The sequence below is a fragment of the Tetrao urogallus genome, assembly GCF_951394365.1.
Source record: "Tetrao urogallus genome assembly, chromosome: 2".
In the NCBI taxonomy this organism is placed as follows: domain Eukaryota; kingdom Metazoa; phylum Chordata; class Aves; order Galliformes; family Phasianidae; genus Tetrao; species Tetrao urogallus.
The window spans coordinates 99,361,388-99,380,765 of NC_136814.1; the positions used below are offsets into that span (position 1 = coordinate 99,361,388).

At 41.9% G+C, this 19,378-nt stretch overlaps 1 protein-coding gene across 1 annotated transcript; it reads right to left on the reverse strand.

The window, feature by feature from the left end:
- Positions 1-14,815: 14,815 nt before the first annotated feature.
- On the reverse strand, positions 14,816-19,079 carry LOC306944126 (retinol dehydrogenase 14-like; the record flags this gene model as incomplete). The annotated part of the gene is made up of 2 exons (XM_079532570.1): positions 18,639-19,079; positions 14,816-15,433 (listed from the first exon to the last, which is right to left on the reverse strand). The coding sequence occupies exons 1-2, from the start codon at positions 19,002-19,004 to the stop codon at positions 14,816-14,818; spliced, it is 984 nt and encodes a 327-aa protein (XP_079388696.1). The 5' UTR covers positions 19,005-19,079.
- Positions 19,080-19,378: the final 299 nt, after the last annotated feature.

The following is a 19,378-nucleotide window of genomic DNA, read 5'->3' on the forward strand; positions in this document are numbered from 1 at the left end:
CATAAATTTCCTTGTACATTTGCTTTTTCTTGCTCAGTCTACCTAGATTCTTTGGCAAGGCTCTGTAGAAGCAAACCAATGGAGATGTATTTGTATTTCTTTTAGGTAATTCACCTCTTTGACCAGCTGCAACATTGCCAAACTAAAATCTATAGTGGCAGAACAAACTTCAGAGAAGAAAGGCTTCCCAGGTGGGCAGATGCTGAGAAACATTCAAGTGCTGCTGTAATGTTTGAATCCTCTGCAGAGGGATGAAAGGAACACTGTATGTGTCAATGGAGGTGATGGCAATGAAAACAGATGAAAACACTGATTAATCATTGTGTGTGATGGGCCTTGCTCTGGCTCAGCCCACATCAGCTTCTGTTTCAAATAATTCTTGAATGCAGATGCTTTTTGAGGTGAAAATAGCAATTTAAGCTTTTCCTATGTTCACTCAAGTTATAATTAATGATGATTAAAAAGTGAAAAGAAACTGAGCACTCCTGTTCTTTTTAGCAGGTAGATTTTGCCTGGCTGATTGAAACAGTTAAGTCTTCCACCCTTTCCACTCTTCCTGAAGAATTACTGTCTTGTGGCAAGGATGGTTGGATAAAGCAGGAATCCAGTCCAAAATTACCAGAATTCACAGCTTCAGATACAACAGAAACCTGTGACAGCATCTCCAAGAACCAGCAACCTGACCTGTGAAGCACCAAGACATGATCAATACTCCTTGCTTCACCAGCACCTGTCTCTTGGAGAAGGTGAAAAGCAGCCCTAAGAATTACCCATAGCTCTTACCTAATCCAGAAACATGTACAAATGCCCTTTCCATTGTCTGTAGACTCCATTTAATAAGCCATTAGCTCAAGCTGCATTTCAAAAGGCACGTCTACATTTCTGAACAGAAAGGTCAGTCTCAGCCTCAGGATCAAACAGAATGGACCAACCTGTTCCTATATTGCTTGTGTCCAGGTCTCCCTAGATGGGACGTTCTCATATTTCAAAGCATTTAGTACCAGGTACGTGCATTGCTCCATGTGATGAGCTCGTGGCAAAAATACACAAACATCGTGTTGTGCACGATTTCAGATCAGTGTGTCTGGAATGAGATCCATGTTGCAGTACTCCAGTGTGCTTTTACAGCTCAGAATTTAGTTTTAAATCATAGGATGCAGAATGGGGCCATGAAGAAGAACTGAAGGACACATAACTTGCTAGAATAATGTTGGAAGGTTGGATCAGCCAACCCCCAGGTCTTGCCCACCCATTCTGTCTGGAGAAAGCTAATCCATGGTACTGAGGAAGAAGTTGGAATGATCCCAAGCAGTCAAGTGACATGCTAAAAACAAACTGTGGACAATCACTGTGTAAAAACTGTGCTTTTGCTTACCATTCAGTGCGGTCCCCCAGAGTGTGTGCATTTGGAATACACTTGTTGGTATAAAACCTCTAAATTAGTATGACTTAACACAAAAAAATACGGTGACAAATTAAAACCCAAAACACACTCAAGATATAAATATCTCAACAAAGCAAATGAGCTATGCACAAACATATAGTCAAGCAGTTTACTAATGAGAACGGACTTAAGTATGTAAAAAAAATGTTTTGTGGTGTCTAATCTTAATTCCCCTTAAGTAAGAAACATGTATGGACAGAATGGTTTATCCTTTACACTAGAATGACTGGATATTTACACACTATTCTGTGAGGCTGAGAACTTATACCCCTGAAGTCTGTGGAAATCATCCATCTGATTTTAACTAAACTTTGTTTTAGACTGGAAGAGAGAATAACTGACACTCTGTCTTCAACCATCCTGTTTGAATCTTACGGTTTAATCCTGTAGGCAGCTCAGCACCTCATAGGCATTCGCTTGTCCCTCCCCACCCAGTAAGATGGGAGAGAGAACTGGGGGAAAAAAAAGTAGTATTTGTGCATCGAGATAAAGACAGAATAGGAAGAGAGAAACAATAATAATGATAATTATGTTTAAATATTTACCAAACAAGTAATGTACAATACAATTACTCACCACTCACCAATCGATTTACAAAAAATACTTCTGTGATTTGGATGGGTAAGTGCCACTAGTAGGAATCATCCTTATAGGAGTTAGGAATCATGAAACAAACACGTGGCTGGGAAAGAGTCAGTCCACCTAAGTCTAATCATAAAAAGTTGGGGTTGGGCTCTTCATCATCCAAGTGTCCTTCAGCATCAGTGGTGAGGTGGGAATAGGTAAATCCTGCCAGATAGAGTATCTATTAAAAAATAGGCATCATGGAGAAACAGGATGAATTAAAATCAGGAGATGTTTGTCTCTTACCTGACTATGCTTTCATGTAACTTAGGTGACCAAATGAACCCATGCACCTGACTCTTAGATTTCTTAAATCTTCCCCCTCTACTCAGCTCTTGTGAGGCCCCATCTGCAGCACTGCATCCAGGCCTGGGGCTCCCAGTACAGGAATGATGTGGAGCTCTTGGAGTGGGTCCAGAGGAGGGCACTGAGATGATCAGAGGGCTGGAGCACCTCTCCTATGAGGAAAGGTTGAGGGAACTGGGACTGTTTAGCTTGGAGAAGAGAAGGCTCTGGGGAGACCTCACTGTGGCCTTCCAGTACTTGAAGAGAGCGTATAAAGAGGAGGGGGAATGGCTGTTTACAAGGGTGGATTGGGATCGGACAAGGGGGAATGGTTTTAAACTGAGGCAGGGGAGATTTAGGTTAGATCTTAGGAGGAAGTTTTTCACACAGAGAGTGGTGACACACTGGAACAGGTTGCCCAAGGAGGTTGTGGATCCCTGGAGGCAGTCAAGGCCGGGCTGGATGTGGCTCTGGGCAGCCTGGTCTGGTGGTTGGTGACTGCACACAGCAGGAGGTTGAAACCAGATGATCTTTGAGGTCCTTTTCAACCCAGGCCATTCCATGATTAAAGCAATTAAGAAAAATGTGTCTTTGTTTAATACTTTAACTGAAAATAAAAATGACACAGCATTGATTTCAGGGCAACTGGGAATGCTTTGATCACGCTACTGAGTTTAAAAGTGTTCCAAGTCAATATTCCTTGATAACATGTACCACAAGGCAATCATTTTGGTCCCTGGCGTGATATTGGCTTTTGTCAGCATTTTGTCAGACAATTCTCAAGTGCAACCAAAAAATTGCCAGAAAACATCCTGAAAATGCAGTTTGGATGTAGATACACTCTTGTGTAAGATAAAGAGCATTCAAGAGCACAGATGCAGACTGTGATATTCCAGTTTGGCCTCATTGCCAGTGAACAGCCCAGGTACATTTAATTTACTGATCATGGTAGAGCAACAGAGGCAAAGAACTGAAAAGTATTGGGATTGCCTATGAATGGACACCATTAAGTACAACATCCATTTCTTGCTTCCTCATTTCACAAAAAGAGGTAAAAAATCGGAAAGGATGTGGAGGAGAGCCACAGAAATCATCTGAAATATTGGACAAGGTCCTCGCAGAAAGAGGTTAAAGAGGTTCAGTCTGTTGAGTTTAATAAAAACATGTAGGGGTGATTTCAGTGATTACAATGTGTGAGTATCACCACAGGGAGAAAACACTGAGCAGGGCTCTCATCTTATAACAAAAACCATAATCAGAGGTGATAGCTGGAAGCGAAAGCCAGACAAATTCAGACAAGAATCAAACCACATATTTTTAAGAGAGAAGGTGATAACCATTGGACTACACTGCCAAAGGAAGTGACGGATTCTCCAACTACTGATGGCTTCAGATGTAGACTGGATGTCTTTCTAGAAGATAAGCCTTAGCCAAACACAAAATTGCTGGACTTGACACAAGGCTAACTGGTTTAAATTAAGTGGCTTGTGTCATTCAGGAAGTCAGACTAAATAATCTAAGGCTCTTTTCTGGCTTTAAAAAATCTATGGATCTATAAAATGCAACTGTGTAACTGTGAATTGTAGTCCAAGAATAACATATTTTGATATAATAAGATTTCTATAGTCCAGTGCTACATTAGTGGACACAATTCCAAGTGATCAGACCATAGCTACAAAATTGAAAATGAATAAAGCATGACGACATGGTGATATTAATAACAATACCAATTCTCCATGTGTTTACAGGGTCAGTCAATAGAAACTGCAGCACAGTCAGTGGAATTTTAGCACTACAAAACTAGTAAGAGAAAATATACTTCAGTTTTCCAGAGCAGTCCCTGGATGTCATGGAAGTGAAGTAAAAAATCACATCTATTCTGTTAACACTTGAGGGAGGAAGGGGGCATTTTCTAGCTCTGCTTGTTCCACTCAATTAAAGAGTGACAGAGTGCCAGCTCAGACTCTGAAATTCCATCAATTACGGTGTTTAATATTTGGGGCAGTTCTTGGCACAGTTTTGGCTCCAGCCAACTAGCACTTTCTGAAACGGCTTTTGCATCATACAGGAGTCAGCATGGGCCAAGGACACGCCTGAATAGCCATCTGGATGTACTGACACTTCTTTCCTGGTAGAATAGAATATGATAGCAGGAAAATTGACCCACTGTTCCATTTAGCTTGTGGCTTAGGAAACAGTCCTGGCATTTAATGCTTAGCAAAACAGATGCAGCAAATGACTTCAAAGAATCAACTGCCCTTTAGGAAGACTCTTAATTAAGGAAATTAATAAAGACACTTAATTAAGTGCTCTTAATTTCTTCCCTGTCTCTGCTACACAATTATTTACAATATGTATATTTTAATTTCACATATAAGTTACAGTGATCTATCTTTGAAGAAAATCAGCACTTTAAAAACTGCTCAACTGCACTTCAAGTTAAAAAGGCATCTCCCAAAAAAGACAATTGCAAATTGAATGGGAAGATCTACTTTCTGAAGTGACTCATCAAGGTAAGATTCAACTAAAACCAGAAGTGTCTATAAATAAATGACAGTCAGCACTTAACTTTTAGGACTTAGATCTAAGAGTGGAATCCAAAGCCAGTATTAGAGAGCTTTTAGGCACACAGAACTAGGTTCTGTGTAAAAATAAGTAAAAAAAAAAACTCCACATACTGAGAAAGGAGCCATTACATAATCACAGAATCATAGAATGGCCTGGGCTGAAAAAGACCTCAAAGATCATCTGGTTTCAAGCTCCTGCTATGTGCAGAGTCACCAACCAACCACCAGACCAGCCTGGTCTTGAATGCCTCCAGGAATGGGGCATCCACAACCTCCTTCTTGTTGACGTTCCAGTGTGTCACCACCCTCTGTGTGAAAAACTTCCTCCTAATATCTAACCTAAACCTCCCGTCTCAATTTAAAGCCATTCCCCTTTGTCCTATCACTATCTACCCATGTAAAAAGCCGTTCCCCCTCCTGTTTTTATGCTCCCTTCAAGTACTGGAAGTCTCCTCAGAGCCTTCTCCAAGCTAAACAGTCCCAGTTCCCTCAACCTTTCCTCACAGGAGAGCTGCTCCAGCCCTCTGATCATCTTAGTGCCCTCCTCTGGACCTGCTCCAAGAGCTTCACGTCCTTCCTGTACTGGGGGCCCCAGGCCTGGACGCAGTGCTGCAGATGCACAAGAGCTGAGTAGAGGGGGACAATCACTTCCCTCTCCCTGCTGGCCACCCCTCTTTTAATGCAGTCCAGAACAAAGTTGGCTTTCTGGGCTGCAAGAACATACTGCTGGTGTTTCCAGCTTCTCGTCCACCAGGACTTCCAAGTCCTTCTCCACAGGGCTGCTCTCAAGGAGATCTTCTCCCAGTTTGTATAAATACCTTGGATTGCACCGACCTGTTTAGCAGCAACATAATAGTGAAGTGCCTAGGTCCAGCTAGAGCTAGAATTAGCAGGAAAACAAGCTTCATGAGATCAGGAAGGGACCTTATAGGAACAAATACTAACCTAGAGATGGATGCTCAGTGCTCTGGTACCTGAGCTTTGAGGCTATGAATAAATATTGATTTCAGTGCGCTAAAATCACAGAATCACAGAATCACAGAATGGCCAGGGTTGGAAGGGACCTCAAGGATCATGAATCTCCAACCCCTTGCCACATGCAGGGCCACCAACCTCCACATTTAATGCTAAACCGGGCTGCCCAGGGCCCCATCCAACCTGGCCTTGAACACCTCCAAGGACGGGGCATTCATAACCTCTCTGGGCAGCCTGTTCCAGTAGAACAAAAATCAGAGTAGAATTCAGTAGAAGTCTGAAAATAAAACATCAAGATCAATGCAGGTAAGAAAAATGCTTAAAAAAGGTAAATAAATGACTAATTTGGCATATATATTTCCTGAATATTCTTTTAATATAATTTTAGACATTCTATTGTACAGTGCTGTTTATAGCCTTGTGTGAGCTATCTAAGGTTCAGCCAAAAGCTTCACGATCTGTAAAGAGACAATGCTACCACACACAGGGTTATTTGGATTAGTGAATACCATACACAAGTAAATCATCTGCCAGATGGCACTGGAAGAAAGCTGCAACTCTCTCACTTTCATTTCCACAGCAGCAAACAATGTTCCATGTTTAAAATAAACTCTTCCAGATGAGTAAAAGATAATTTGTGGTGCTTTTTCTTGGTTTTCTCTTTGACTTCAGCTTTTTTTTTTTTTTTTTCTTTTTCTCAAACAAACAAACAAACAAATAAATAAGTAAAGCAAGTTGGTCACATTAATGAAAAATCCCAATTTAGACCACCATAGTATAGAGCAGTCCCTCTAGGCAGCATCAAAATTCCACGCTATTTATTGAACAAAAGGCAAAAATGTAATATAATATTTTCACTCATCAGCTCCTGTCAACAGAACCCTTAAAAATGAACACCTACCACATTAAGCCATTTCCAGTCATTTTACGGGTTTTCCATAATGAAGAAGAGCACTGCTTTGTTGAAAAATGGCCATTTTCACATTTGCTGATGTTTTAACCCCTTTTTTTCCCACTCTTAAATAGCAAACAAATCCCTCAGAAGCAGAAACTCTCAAAGATTTCTATTTATTCTTTTAGTGTTTTAGGGTAGCCTCCCTTGAATCTGCAGCAGACAGCAAGTTGTCTCTTGTTCTGTTCTACTGTCCCAGGGCCCTAGTTTTAGCTGTACTCCTGAGATACAGCTAGCTCTTAATAGCATCTGGATGGTACACAAAATGTGAAGTCATGTTTTTTGCAAGACTCTGCTCGTAGCAAATGCCTCCATAATGCACACTTACATGTTTTTACAATACCTTTAAAAAGTCATTAGAAACAACTTCCGGTACTGAAGGTCCACTGAGATGGGTGGTAAGCTGGACATGAGACAGCAATGTGTCCTTGCAGCCCAGATATCCAACAGTTTCCTGGGCTGCAAGAGAAGAAGCATGGCCAGCATGTCAAGGGAGGTGATTGTGCTCCTCTACTCTGTGCTGGTGAGTTCTCATCTGGAGAGCTGCATCCAGATGTGGAGTACAGGAGACATAGACCTGTTGGAAGTGCATCCAGCAAAAGGCCACAAAAATGATTCAAGAGATGTAACACCTTCCTAACAAGGACAGTTTGAAAGATCTGGAACTCTTCAGGTGACCTGATAGCAGCCTTTCAGTATTTAAAGGGGGGCTATAGGTAGGGGACAGACTCTTTAGCAGGGCCTGTTGTGACAGGACAAATGGTTTTAAACTAATAGAGGGGAGAGTTAGATAGAAGGAAGAAGTTTTTTCAATACGGGTGATGAGGCACTGGAACATATTGTCCAGAGATGTGGTGGAATCCCCATCTTTGTAGACATTTGAGGTCTTTAAGGATCACTTCCAACTCAAAAGATTCTAGTATTCTATGACATAAAAACCACTTGTTGCAGTGTAAATAGGTTCTGGGACTCCAGGCACAGTGCCTGTGTTCATCACTCCTTCATTGAAGACTGTAGAAAGGCTCTGTCACTGCTTGTCTTAAGAGTAGATGAAATTTACTGAATGGATGGACAAGATGTGAGCTGGGAGGGGCCTGGATAACTGTTGGGAAAGTTTGCAACAGGATACTGATAAGCTGAAATAACATCATTCATCACAAAAGAGCACTTCAGATGGTAAACTGAAAAGTGTATTAACAACTGCAAAGATGAAGTGACATTATGGGGAGGAAAAATATTCCTGGAGAATATTCCAGAGTATTTAACGTACTCATATCTCTTTCTTCTCCACATGCAATTTGTGAAGTATTAAAAAAAAATTAAATAAAAATAAAAAATGCCATACATACAGAACTGCATAAAGCTTTATTCATCAAGTTTTAAAGACTCACCATCCAATAGATTGTTAAGAGTTCTGCTGCCCAAAGCTAAAGCTAGAACATTAGGATCAGCAAAAATATTTAGGTGTCTGACTCCCAAAACTTTTAGTGGGACTGGGATTTCAGACTGCTTGCTTTGGCCATGAAGCAGATGGCAAGAAGTGCTAAACCAATTACAGATTTCAAACATGTGACACCCTTCTGACTCCTTCATGGCAAATAAGCTATCAGCTCCTTCTCTATCTCATTTTACTAAACTTCTTTCACATTATTTGAGAATATATGTAAATGTAAATGTTAAATGTAAAAAGAAAGTGATTTCAAACACGTTTGGTGGTCTGTGTGCCAGCTTCCCCCAGATAAGCAATTAGGGAAACATTCCTTTCCCTATGCTACACAGGGCTTTTGGAATCAATTGAATATTCAAATTGAATGTCTTGAAGTGAATTCAGTTCCAACAGGTGTGAGGCTACCAGTGGTAGCCAACGTGGTAAGTAAAAAGCATAGAGGGAGGTCATCGTTTTCTGTTATGAGAAACAGCAGCACCGTTCTGGGACACATCAAAAAGAAAAATTAAACTGTGTAGCCCTCCTGGATCTCTTTGCAAGTCAATTACCTTATAAGTGATTAGTTTGGAAAAAGTTAGGTGAAAAAGGGAACAGGCCTCCCATTTTAAAATTATTTGTATGATCTTGTAAGTTGTTTATTTTCTTTACAGCCTTAGGTGGAAAGAAATTAATTGTGCTTAAGGTGGGAATTATCCACATTTTTAAGCAAAAGCATAAGCCTACCACAAACTCCCAGGACTCAGGCTTTGAAGCCTGTGAAGCATTCACATAGTAGGAAGCATAGGCAAACCAGACAACCATGAAGAGAGAGAGCTTAAATACTTCTGTTTTTACTCCATCATGGAAAAACTGATCATTTATCTCATTAACAGGGAGTATTTTTACTGGAGAACTCCTGCTGGGTTTATAAGCTTGCCTGCTGCTTATGTTTTAGTGCCAGAAAGAGCAGTGTTGTCCCTTAGGATAGATGTTGGTCTTTGTGGCAAGGTAAGGAAGGTAAATTATTGAGAGAGTACTTAAAGAAAAAAAAAAAAAGTACATAAGTCTTTCTTTACTTAAACAGATGTAGCATATAAAATAAATACATGCAACTGCAATTTTAGCTTGCTTGCAGAAACCTCATTTACAAGAGCTAGGTGTGTGTGGAGGGCTGGCTTGTAGTTAGGGGCTGGGACTGAGAATCAAACAAACAAACAAAAAAGATTTAGAAGTTCCTTTCTCAAACTCTTGTTCTATCCACAAGGAAAGCTGGGAAGTTGTTTACAAGGATGCCCTGAAGGCACCCCAGCACAGGTACACGCTGCTGGTCCGACAGTGCTGGTGGATCAATCAAATGCTCAAATTCTAATAATTTTCACAAGATAGCTAAAAGTAAGTTTTGGCTTTTGAAATAATTGACTTAAAATTTATGTTTATCAAATACCTCAACAAAATCTTAACTTCAGCCATGGCTTTCCTGCATACCTCTGATGTACTTATTGACAATGTGATCAGCCTCAGTACATACCTGTGAAGGTTGTTCTTCGCTGGTCTTTACATGTTATCCCTGGCCACTCTCTAACTCTTTCACTCCTTATTTTTTCCAAATTTAATTCTTAATGAGAAATAAGATTAATTTGACAGCAGTGGTGCTTATATGGTGCTGAAAGTGGAGGGAAGTACCCCAAACGTGTCCCAGTTTCAGCTTTATGACACCAGACAGTTCCTAATCAGTTTACAGAATAGAAACATGTAAAGCTTCCACATCTTTCTGGAGGTGATGTAATACTGGGGTAAAGTGAGAATTGGCTGGAATGAGATACTGATTGCTCTAGCAACTCCAGGAAAAGCTACTTACCAGACAAAACTGGTCACAGATAAATGTCTGAACTTAATAGGATCCTACATAGCTTAGCATAGTATACTTTCTAAGCCAAATTGTTTCCAAACTAGTTCGAATCAGCAGTACCAACTGCACCTAAGAGATCTTCTGTTTTGTACTTGCATACATTTTGCAAGACTTGTCTCAAAATCCTAGATGCTACTGCAATAACAAAAACATAAGATAATATAAAGAGTAGCAGCAGTCTCAAGAGAGTAATCAAATCTTTTTGGTGCACAAAGACAAATTACATTAGACTCTGGAGGTGACAAATATTAATAAAGTTGGATGCTGGGGAAAAAAAAAATGCTGATGTGTTGATACCACAGGACCTAACAATCCATCTTTTCAAAATGTTTTCAGGCATACTATATTTCATTAAGACTATCAAGTAATTACTCCTCTACTCTGGAACAAGGGCTTTAATCTATATGTGATTACAGGAATTTAATCATTTTCTGACAATGGCTCGTATTTCTGCAGTATTTTCAAAGATAAAACACCTGGTAGATGGTAGATGTAGATGTAGGCATTGCATTTTATACAATCATACTATACATACAAGTGGTGTATATAATTCTCCATCTCTTATTTTTGTGCTCTCTGTACAACATACTCCGATCGTGCAGTCTAAAAAAAGAGCAGTTCTTTACCACTGTTATTTCTAGACCAGTCATCTTCACCTCCCACCCAAGGCTTTCCCTTTAAGAGAAGCAGGTTGGTTTCAGCACTGAAACAAAACAGAAGTATTACTTCAGTATTGATACAGTAGTACTACTGAGAACAGAAATCCGACTTTGGCTCAGCTCTTTATCTCTGTCCTTGTTTTTCGGAAGGTGAAGTACATCATATTCTATTGGTTTGAGACAACCTGCAGTTCATGGAAACATTTCATCTTGCTGTTATCTTGCATATCAGATGTGTTAGTGAATGCATTTAGCTGCTTCAAGGGTTCTACATACAGCTATTTACAAGTATTTATAACAAAAATATGAAATGCAAAGACCAGAGAAGAATCTTCTGTATGCATTTTGCAAGTCTCTCTTCAGTATTAGAGAACTTTGTACAACACTCAGATAATGTTTTGACAGCATACCCATCCAAACCTCTCCTTACAATGAGCAGAAAAAGGTTAGTCTGTCAGAGGATCTTAAAAACCTGTTTGGTTTCATAGCTTGTGTTGTGGTTTTCTCCTACCCACTCAGCCCAGGCTTGTGCTGGCAAAGGTAAGGAGAAGCAAAGACCACTTGGTAAGTTCAAGCATGCCTGGAGGCTGAGTAAACAACCAAAGAAAGGATCTCAAAAATGAGGTTGCTACCTGGATTTATGTATTTAAAGGTATGTAAAAAGGATCTGTGGAATATACAATGTATTATTAATATTCTTTCCCTTGAGCAATACTTAAAAAGGTAAAGCACTGTACGAGGGTGCTGCGAAATAAGTGCTTCCTGTTTTATGATGTTGGCCCACAGCACCAGAGGTGGATGTTGGTGGGATGGCAGAAGACGTTGCACCTTCCCATCGATGTTCTGTTACATGTTGTTAGCCTGTGACAGATGGAAGCAGAGGGGCCGTCTGACAGAATGGCGTCTGTCGTGGAAGTGTGGATGAAGCAGAAGTGTGTCGCTGAATTCCTCGTGGAAAAAATCACACCTACTGACATTCACTGACGCTTGTTGAACATTTATGGAGACCAAACAATGGAAGAGGTTTTGTTCTCAATTATATAGAACAGTGAGCCATTCCCTTCTTGTAGTAGGTATTTTGTCTTTTAAACTATTATACAAAAGGAAAAAGAAAAGGTCGCATGAATTATGTGAACTGAAATACATAGTACAAAAATTTTGGAAAGAAGCTGTGGAAGATGTATAAATAGCTTGGGAGTGTCTATAAAGGCTGCCTCTGCAATCTCCAGTCTTTAAGTAACAATAAACTGTGTGCATTAAATCTTTTTCAGCAGGAGAAATCTCAATACCAGATGTCGACCCTGTTAATATTACAAGGGAAAATGTTCTGTGATTCATAAAAATTTATGATTAAAAATGCTATGAGAAATCACCTGCCATTACAAACCACAATGAATATGTATGCAAAGTTATTACAAAGGACATTCTGTATATTTTATTCCCAGAAAAAGGGGAAATGTTCCCTGTGGTTCAAAAAATGTATAAAGTAAGCAAAGATGGCCCTCTTTACTGAGGATAAGGACAGACTCCAATGGAAAAGGGAATGTCAGCAGCAGCACGGCCATCATTGCTTTGCTGGACTCATCGGGACTGACAAGCACTTCATGGGCTCTCAAAAGTGGGAGCACAGCACTGGGCCCAGGATTCAGTCCTTTCTGGTGAGAGGCAGAGGCTTTATGAGGCCCTGCCCAGGGCCAGGTCTCAGCACTGGGGTGGCCTGGCCATGGCCCCGCTGTGCTGAGCTGGCCGGGCTGTGCCACACCCCACTGTCCCTGTATCACGAATTTTGCCATAGCCTCCAGCTGGTGACATGGCAACCCACATCACAAAGGAGACAACCCCGAATTCGGGGCAGAGGCTGGGTACCGCTTTGCCCATGAGGTGACTAAAAAGTGGAGCTTGACTGCTTGGCTCTCTGTACATCACAAACATGGCTGATTTCTGGGGAATGAGCTTCTTCCTCAGCCTGGAGGATGACGATATCTTCTACCCCATCCTCCGGATCATACTGAACATAGCATTATTTGCATTCATGACGGCCTTGTGGAAGGTAGGAGTCAGGGCTGGTGCTGAGCCAGGTGCTGCAACACAGGGAGGGAGGTTGGCAGGTGCCAGGGCCATCTGCAGGGCTGGGCTGGGGGTCCTGCGTGGGAGGAGAGGCCGTGTCCCAGCGGGGCCTGGTCAGGCTGTGCCCTGGGTTGCTGGGTGCTGCTGAGGCTGCTGGGGATGCTCTCCTCTCACTCACTGCTTTCTGTGCCCGTATACGGTGGGAGGGCAAAGAGGTACAGCAGCAGAGGCAACACAGAGAATCACAGAGCTGAGCAGCTTGGGCAAAGACAGGTGCCCTGCAAAGACACCCCCTGGCCCCACATGTCCGTGGCTCCATCAGGAAGGGTCTCTCCATCTGTTCTCTCTCTGTCTCTTCTACCAACAGCTGCAGACCTCCACAAGCTTCAGTGCTCCAGGACACAGTAAGTAGTTAACTCACTAACAGGGGGACTCCCTGTCCTCCAGGAGCAATGAGTCCCTCACTCCCGTTGAGGCAATGGGAGCTGGGTCTCTTCAGGGGCCTTTCTGTTCTCCTGGTGCAACAACTCCCTTGCTGCTGTTGCAGCAACAGAACCTGGCTGCTCTTTTATGGCCCTTCTGCCCCCTCACACGGAAAGCTCCTGCACTTACATCAGGGCAGATGAAGGCAGCTGTATTTCACAGCTGACCCTCAGCACCCCTTTGCATGGAGCAGGCTTGGGTCATGCTGCTGTGGACCAGCCTGTTCATGTTTTCAGATGCCCTTGAGCCCCAAAAAGTCCAGGAGACCTTGGACGGAATCATCCCCAAAAGGAAATGCCAATATGAACCCATTAATTACATGAATTAAAAAAAAAAAAAAAAAAAAAAAAAAGTACAGATTCACGTAACATCCATTTAGCTATTTGGTTACACACAGGCATTTTATGTAACCTCTATGTGGCAGAGACTCCCCAAAGTAAAGCAGGTGAATCTTCCACCTTTTAAAGGTGTGTACACAGACTACTGGTTGTATCTTCCATAGTGAAAAAATCAATGCTAAGTTCTTTTTTTAAGATTTTTATTAAAGAATATTCATTAAGCTATATCAGTCAGATTTACCTAATCTCACTACTACAAGTGCAGTCAATCCAAAGAAGCATTGAATGAAGAAGCATTTCTCTTCAGTCTAATCTGATTGAAGTCTTGAAGACTTTGCATGGACACAACTCATGCAAAACCCTACTGAGATATGTCAACTGTTTTTAATAAAACCCAAGGCATCTGCATATCTAGAAACAGCAAGTTCAGGATATGTGAAAACAGAAATATAGCTTGCACAATGAAGTGTATGTATTCATTGAACAGCAGTTACATTAAACTCAAAAAGTAACTTCATACTTCATAGCTAAACTGTATACAGCTCAACAGTTTTGTTCATGGAAGCATTCAGTGGAGAAGTCTTCAAATGGCACTCATGAGGCCTAATGATTACAGTATAAGATACCAATAAAACTGTGCTCCAGATTTCACTATGATGGCTCAAAAAGACAGATCTTAGTATTAGGTTCTCTTTTTAAACCATTTCACAGGAAGAGCACTTCACCATCAACGCCTTATACTGTCCAGCATGACTAAAAGTAGCAGAACATGACAAATAGGCAACATTTACCGCAAAACACAGTTTTGTTTAATTTTTATTTTAGACCATGACTTTCTGAACAGATTTATTCAGAAGTAACATTCTCTATTCCAGGTTCTTCTTGAATGCTTGTGCTTATTAAACAAAGATTATCATTATTTTAAAGCAGAATTCCAGCACAAATCACTCTTCTATCAAACGTTTTTAAACACAGATCTGTGTTCTCACAGCATTTAAGGTGAGAATTACAGTTCCAAATATGTATTGCATAGTTATCTGCATTTTCCTTATCATATTATCAATATTATTATTATTATTAATATTATCATTTCAATAATCCAACCATCACTTCACTTATATCCCACAATTTTCTTGCAACCAGGTCATCCATGGCTTTGGGCAGAAGTTCCTCCTCTTTGCAGTCCCCAAAATATTTCCCAGACACACCTTCAACATCAGGAGAAGAGGCCAAATAAATAGAAGTCTGGGCTCCTTCCAGAGGTGTTTTGAAGAAAGCCCATGACACCAAATTGAATAGGGGCTTTGCCAGTAACGGAATATTCACATGTCTCCCTAAATTTGTTCTGACAATACCCGGATGAAGTGAATTGACAGTGACTCCTGTCCCTTCCAACCGACGGGCTAGCTCCCTTGCAAACAGTATGTTAGCCAGTTTACTCCGGCTGTAACAAAAGCTTTTATTGTAACTTATTTCACTGTTCAAGTCTTCAAAGTTGATTTCTCCGTACTTGTAAAGCTTTGAGGATACTACCACAATCCTGCTCGGAGCAGAATTTTTGAGGAGGCCCAGAAGAAGGTTGGTGAGCAAGAAGTGACCCAAGTGGTTTACACCAAACTGCATCTCAAAGCCATCCTCTGTCTTCATGTATGGGCACTGGAATATCCCTGCATTATTTATCAGAACATCCAGCCTTGGCTCTTCCTTTAAATGGGAAAGAAAAAATTAATTTAGTTTTATAATCATTTTTCACGCAAAACATACTATTATGCTTAATATTTCTCACTATATACTGTTAGAGGGAAATAACTTCCAGTTTTCCAAATGGTAACTTTCCAACAGTTTCTAAAGCATTACTGAAAAAAAATAAAATACCACTAAACTGAATATTTAACTCCAGCAGGCTTCCAGTACATCACAGTAGGTCTGTATTTACTTATAATGGATGCAGACAACACAATTGCCTCCAGGCTGATCATTTATCTTTGTGAAGCATTTGTTTTCCTCTAAAAAGTAACCTGTTTATTTCACTTGCAAAAGCACATACATTAATGATAATAGTTTCTGACAAACCCCAGTCATGGGCAAGGATTCTACCATAAAAACATCATGCAGACATGGCACAAAAGAATACTGCCGCTGAAAGGAACCATCAAACTGTAGACCCACTGTCTCACTGTGGAGATGTTGTAAAAAGCTTTGCAAAACAGCATTTTCATGGCTTTAATCGCTGTCTTAAAATTACTACATTTTATTGCGATGTTTAGTGCAACATATAGAGAAGAACTCATGACAAAAGTAGAGTTCATTATGTTATTAATCTCAGCAAGTTTCATACAACAAGTTGAATCCAATAGGCATACTCAAGAACATATTTCTACAGGACGGAGGCTTGAAATTTTTATGATATGCTCATCATGTGCTATTTGATGGATCAGTGTTGTGGTTCAGGAAACTGATATAATTAATACAGAAAGTGGTACAGATAATTCAAACATAATTTACAATACATTCATGTATCAGCACCCACTCAAAAATTAAGAGCTTTCCCAAACAACAGCTTTAAAAAAATTAAAATAGATCAGATTAAGCTGCCTACCTGAATTCCAAATTCAGTGCTTTCACCCATGTCTGACAAAAATATGAAGGTATCACAGGAATTCATGCTTGCATGACTCAGAAGCAAATGCATTTACTTAACAGAAAAAGTAGGATGTGTTTCCTTTACTGCCAATTCTTTAAAAACAATGTGGAGCCAGCTGACAAAGATCACTTTGGGTCACGTTGATCATAAAAAAGAGAATCTGAAGATTAATTTGATACTATTTATTTTCACTTGACTGCCATCACCTGCAAAGATGCTCAGAGAGCAAAATCCAAATTTGCACTTTGTCATTCAGTTTAGTGATGTCGGCACCTGATCACGCACTTCAGAGGCATTTCAGCCTCTGATTTCTGCAGGACTGTTTCACACAATTCCTGAGGCATTATAAAGAGCATCAAATCCAATTCTCTTCACCCAAAAGCACATAATGGTTCCTATCAGTAAGCAAGGACAGGGCTGAAATTCTGACCTACTGTAGATCTTCTAACTAGCACTGCTTTACTTTAGAAAACGTTGCTTTGTAAGCCTTTTGTAGCATCTGGTCAGATAATCTATTTCACAAGAATTAACACTTCAAGAAGTTCTACTTGTGATATATTCAGAAACTGCTACTTTAATAACCTCAAGTAATGTGAACAATGCTAATGTAACTACTATGACCAAGCACATAACAAATTACAAAACACTGCTTTGTTGGGCAATACTATTCCATGTAGCTTCTGAGGTTGCTTCCATTTTCTCCATTCTTCCTTGGAGCCCCCCAACATCCCTAAGTCCTCCATTTTTCTTTTTTTGCAATGAAATTAAGGAGTGAAAGACGTAATCACCTGTACTTTCAGAATGGAAAGCTCCCACAAACTAAGTTAGGCTGTGGGAATGTTTCCCTATCCTGAAAAATATTTAAGTCCTTTTCACCCTATCCTGACAATTTTTTTTAGACTTCTTCATCTCCAAAAACATACACACACACACACACACACACACAAAAAAAAAATCTCAGTAACCATCCACCAGGCAACAACAAAAATAAAACAAATTGTGCAATAAAGAATCACAGGTTCAGAAAAGACAATTAGTACAAGTTCGAACATAACAGCTTCTTAAAATTACATTCCTTTTCATTCAGCTGCTTTTGGGATCAATTAGAAAATGAAGGTTAAAATGCCTATCAGTGCATGTATTTGTAGTGCTGCTTTCTCCTTCTCCAACCATTTATCATTTACAGTCACTTCTATTGGCTTTGCTGATAAACAGACAGTAATAAATTTCCATTTCTGGATACTGTGTAGTAAATACAAAACGGTTAGGCAGTGCGTTTCTTTTCTAGTGTTTTATATCATTTTGTATACGTGCATATTCTCCCAAAACAGTGAAGCAAGATTAGATTGACCTTATCATTGGATTCAAATGTATGAAGGAAAGACTGCAACGCTCCACTACAGAACTTGGCTTTTTCAGATAATTAAATTTAGAAAAGCTGTTTGAAAGTCAATGCAACATAGTCTCAATTTTTATTTATCAAAACAGCATCTAGACATCGGTCAAGTACTTAACAAGCAGTTCTCCAAGCTGCACAACTCACTAAGCCTGGTTTCCTATGCAGACCATCTCATGGTCTGCACTGTCAAATGCTGTCAGATGAGTGTCTCAGCCAAAGCTTCCCATGGAGTGGAATGCATCCAGTGGAGGCTCTCGGCCGAATATTCCCTTTGATAGGAAATGGTTTCAAACTAAGAAGGAGGAGATTTCGACTGGATATAAGGAAGTTTTTTACCATTAGGATGGTGAGGCATTGGCACAGGTTGTCCAGAGAGGTGGTGGATACCCCATCTCTGGAAACACTGAAGGTCAGGCTGGTCGGGGCTCTGAGCTATGATGGAGCTGTAGATGTCCCTGCTCAATGCAGGGGAGTTGGACTAGATGGCTTTAAAGGTCCGTTCCAACTCAAATGACTCTAAGGTGGAAAACTGATTGGCAGTCTCCAGCCTCCTTAAGCTCGAGCTTTCAGGCCACGTGCAGAAATGTTACTAGTCAAGACTATCCATCTACTAAACTCGGGTACTGCTGAGCATGAATCTGGGGAGGAGGCAGCAACGCGGACACAGTTCTGCATGGCTCACCCATGAGCCTTAAGCTGCGGGACAAGGCTGAGCTGTACGACCAACTGAAAACATCAAACAGCTTGTCTCAGAGCAAAAAAACCAGAACGCTACTCCCAGCCACACCTCGCACCACCCCAGCCCGGGTGCCGGCGGGAGGAAGAGCCCGGCGCCAGTCGGGTGCAAGGCCCGGCACAGGCCGTACCTGGAGGACGCGGTGGCAGAAGGCGCGCACGGAGCGCAGCGAGGCCAGGTCCAGCTCGCGGACCACCAGCTCGCCGCCGCCTCCCTCGGCCGCCTCCCGCTCGCCCAGCTCGGCTCGGATCTCGCCGGCCGCCCGCTCGGCCCGGGCGCGGTCGCGGCACCCCATGATGACGCGGGCCTTCATCCGCAGCAGCTCGGTGGCCGCCGCCCGGCCCAGCCCGCTGTTGGCCCCAGTGATGATCACCGTCTTGCCCCGCATGGAGGCCCCGGCTCTGGCTCCGGGGCGGGCCGCGGCCCGCAACCAACGCCAGGCGGCGAAGAGCAGCCCACCGCCCAGCAGCGCCGCCGTCAGCGCCGCCGGGGCCATGGCAGCGGAACGAGCGGCGCTCCGCCCGGCGCGGGCGCACGGCCGAGCCCCGGGGCTCAGTGAGGCTGCGCCCGCCGCGCCGCACCGCGCCGCATTGTGGGGAGTGTAGTACGGAGCGGCTCGCTGCGGCACGAAGCGGCTCGGAGCCGAATGGCGGAGTCCCGAGGCAGGAGGGCCGCGGAGTGCCCTCCTCGCTGCGCACAGGGCAGGGCCCAGATAGTGCTCTCCCACCTAAATGCAGTCGGAGCCCAAAACTGGTCACGGTAACTGCACGGTTCCCTGCCTTTCCCCTCTTGACCCTTGCCCTGAACAGCCCATCACACAATTTGTGCAGCCCACAAATTTTCTCACCCCAAGTTTTTATTTCACAGAAT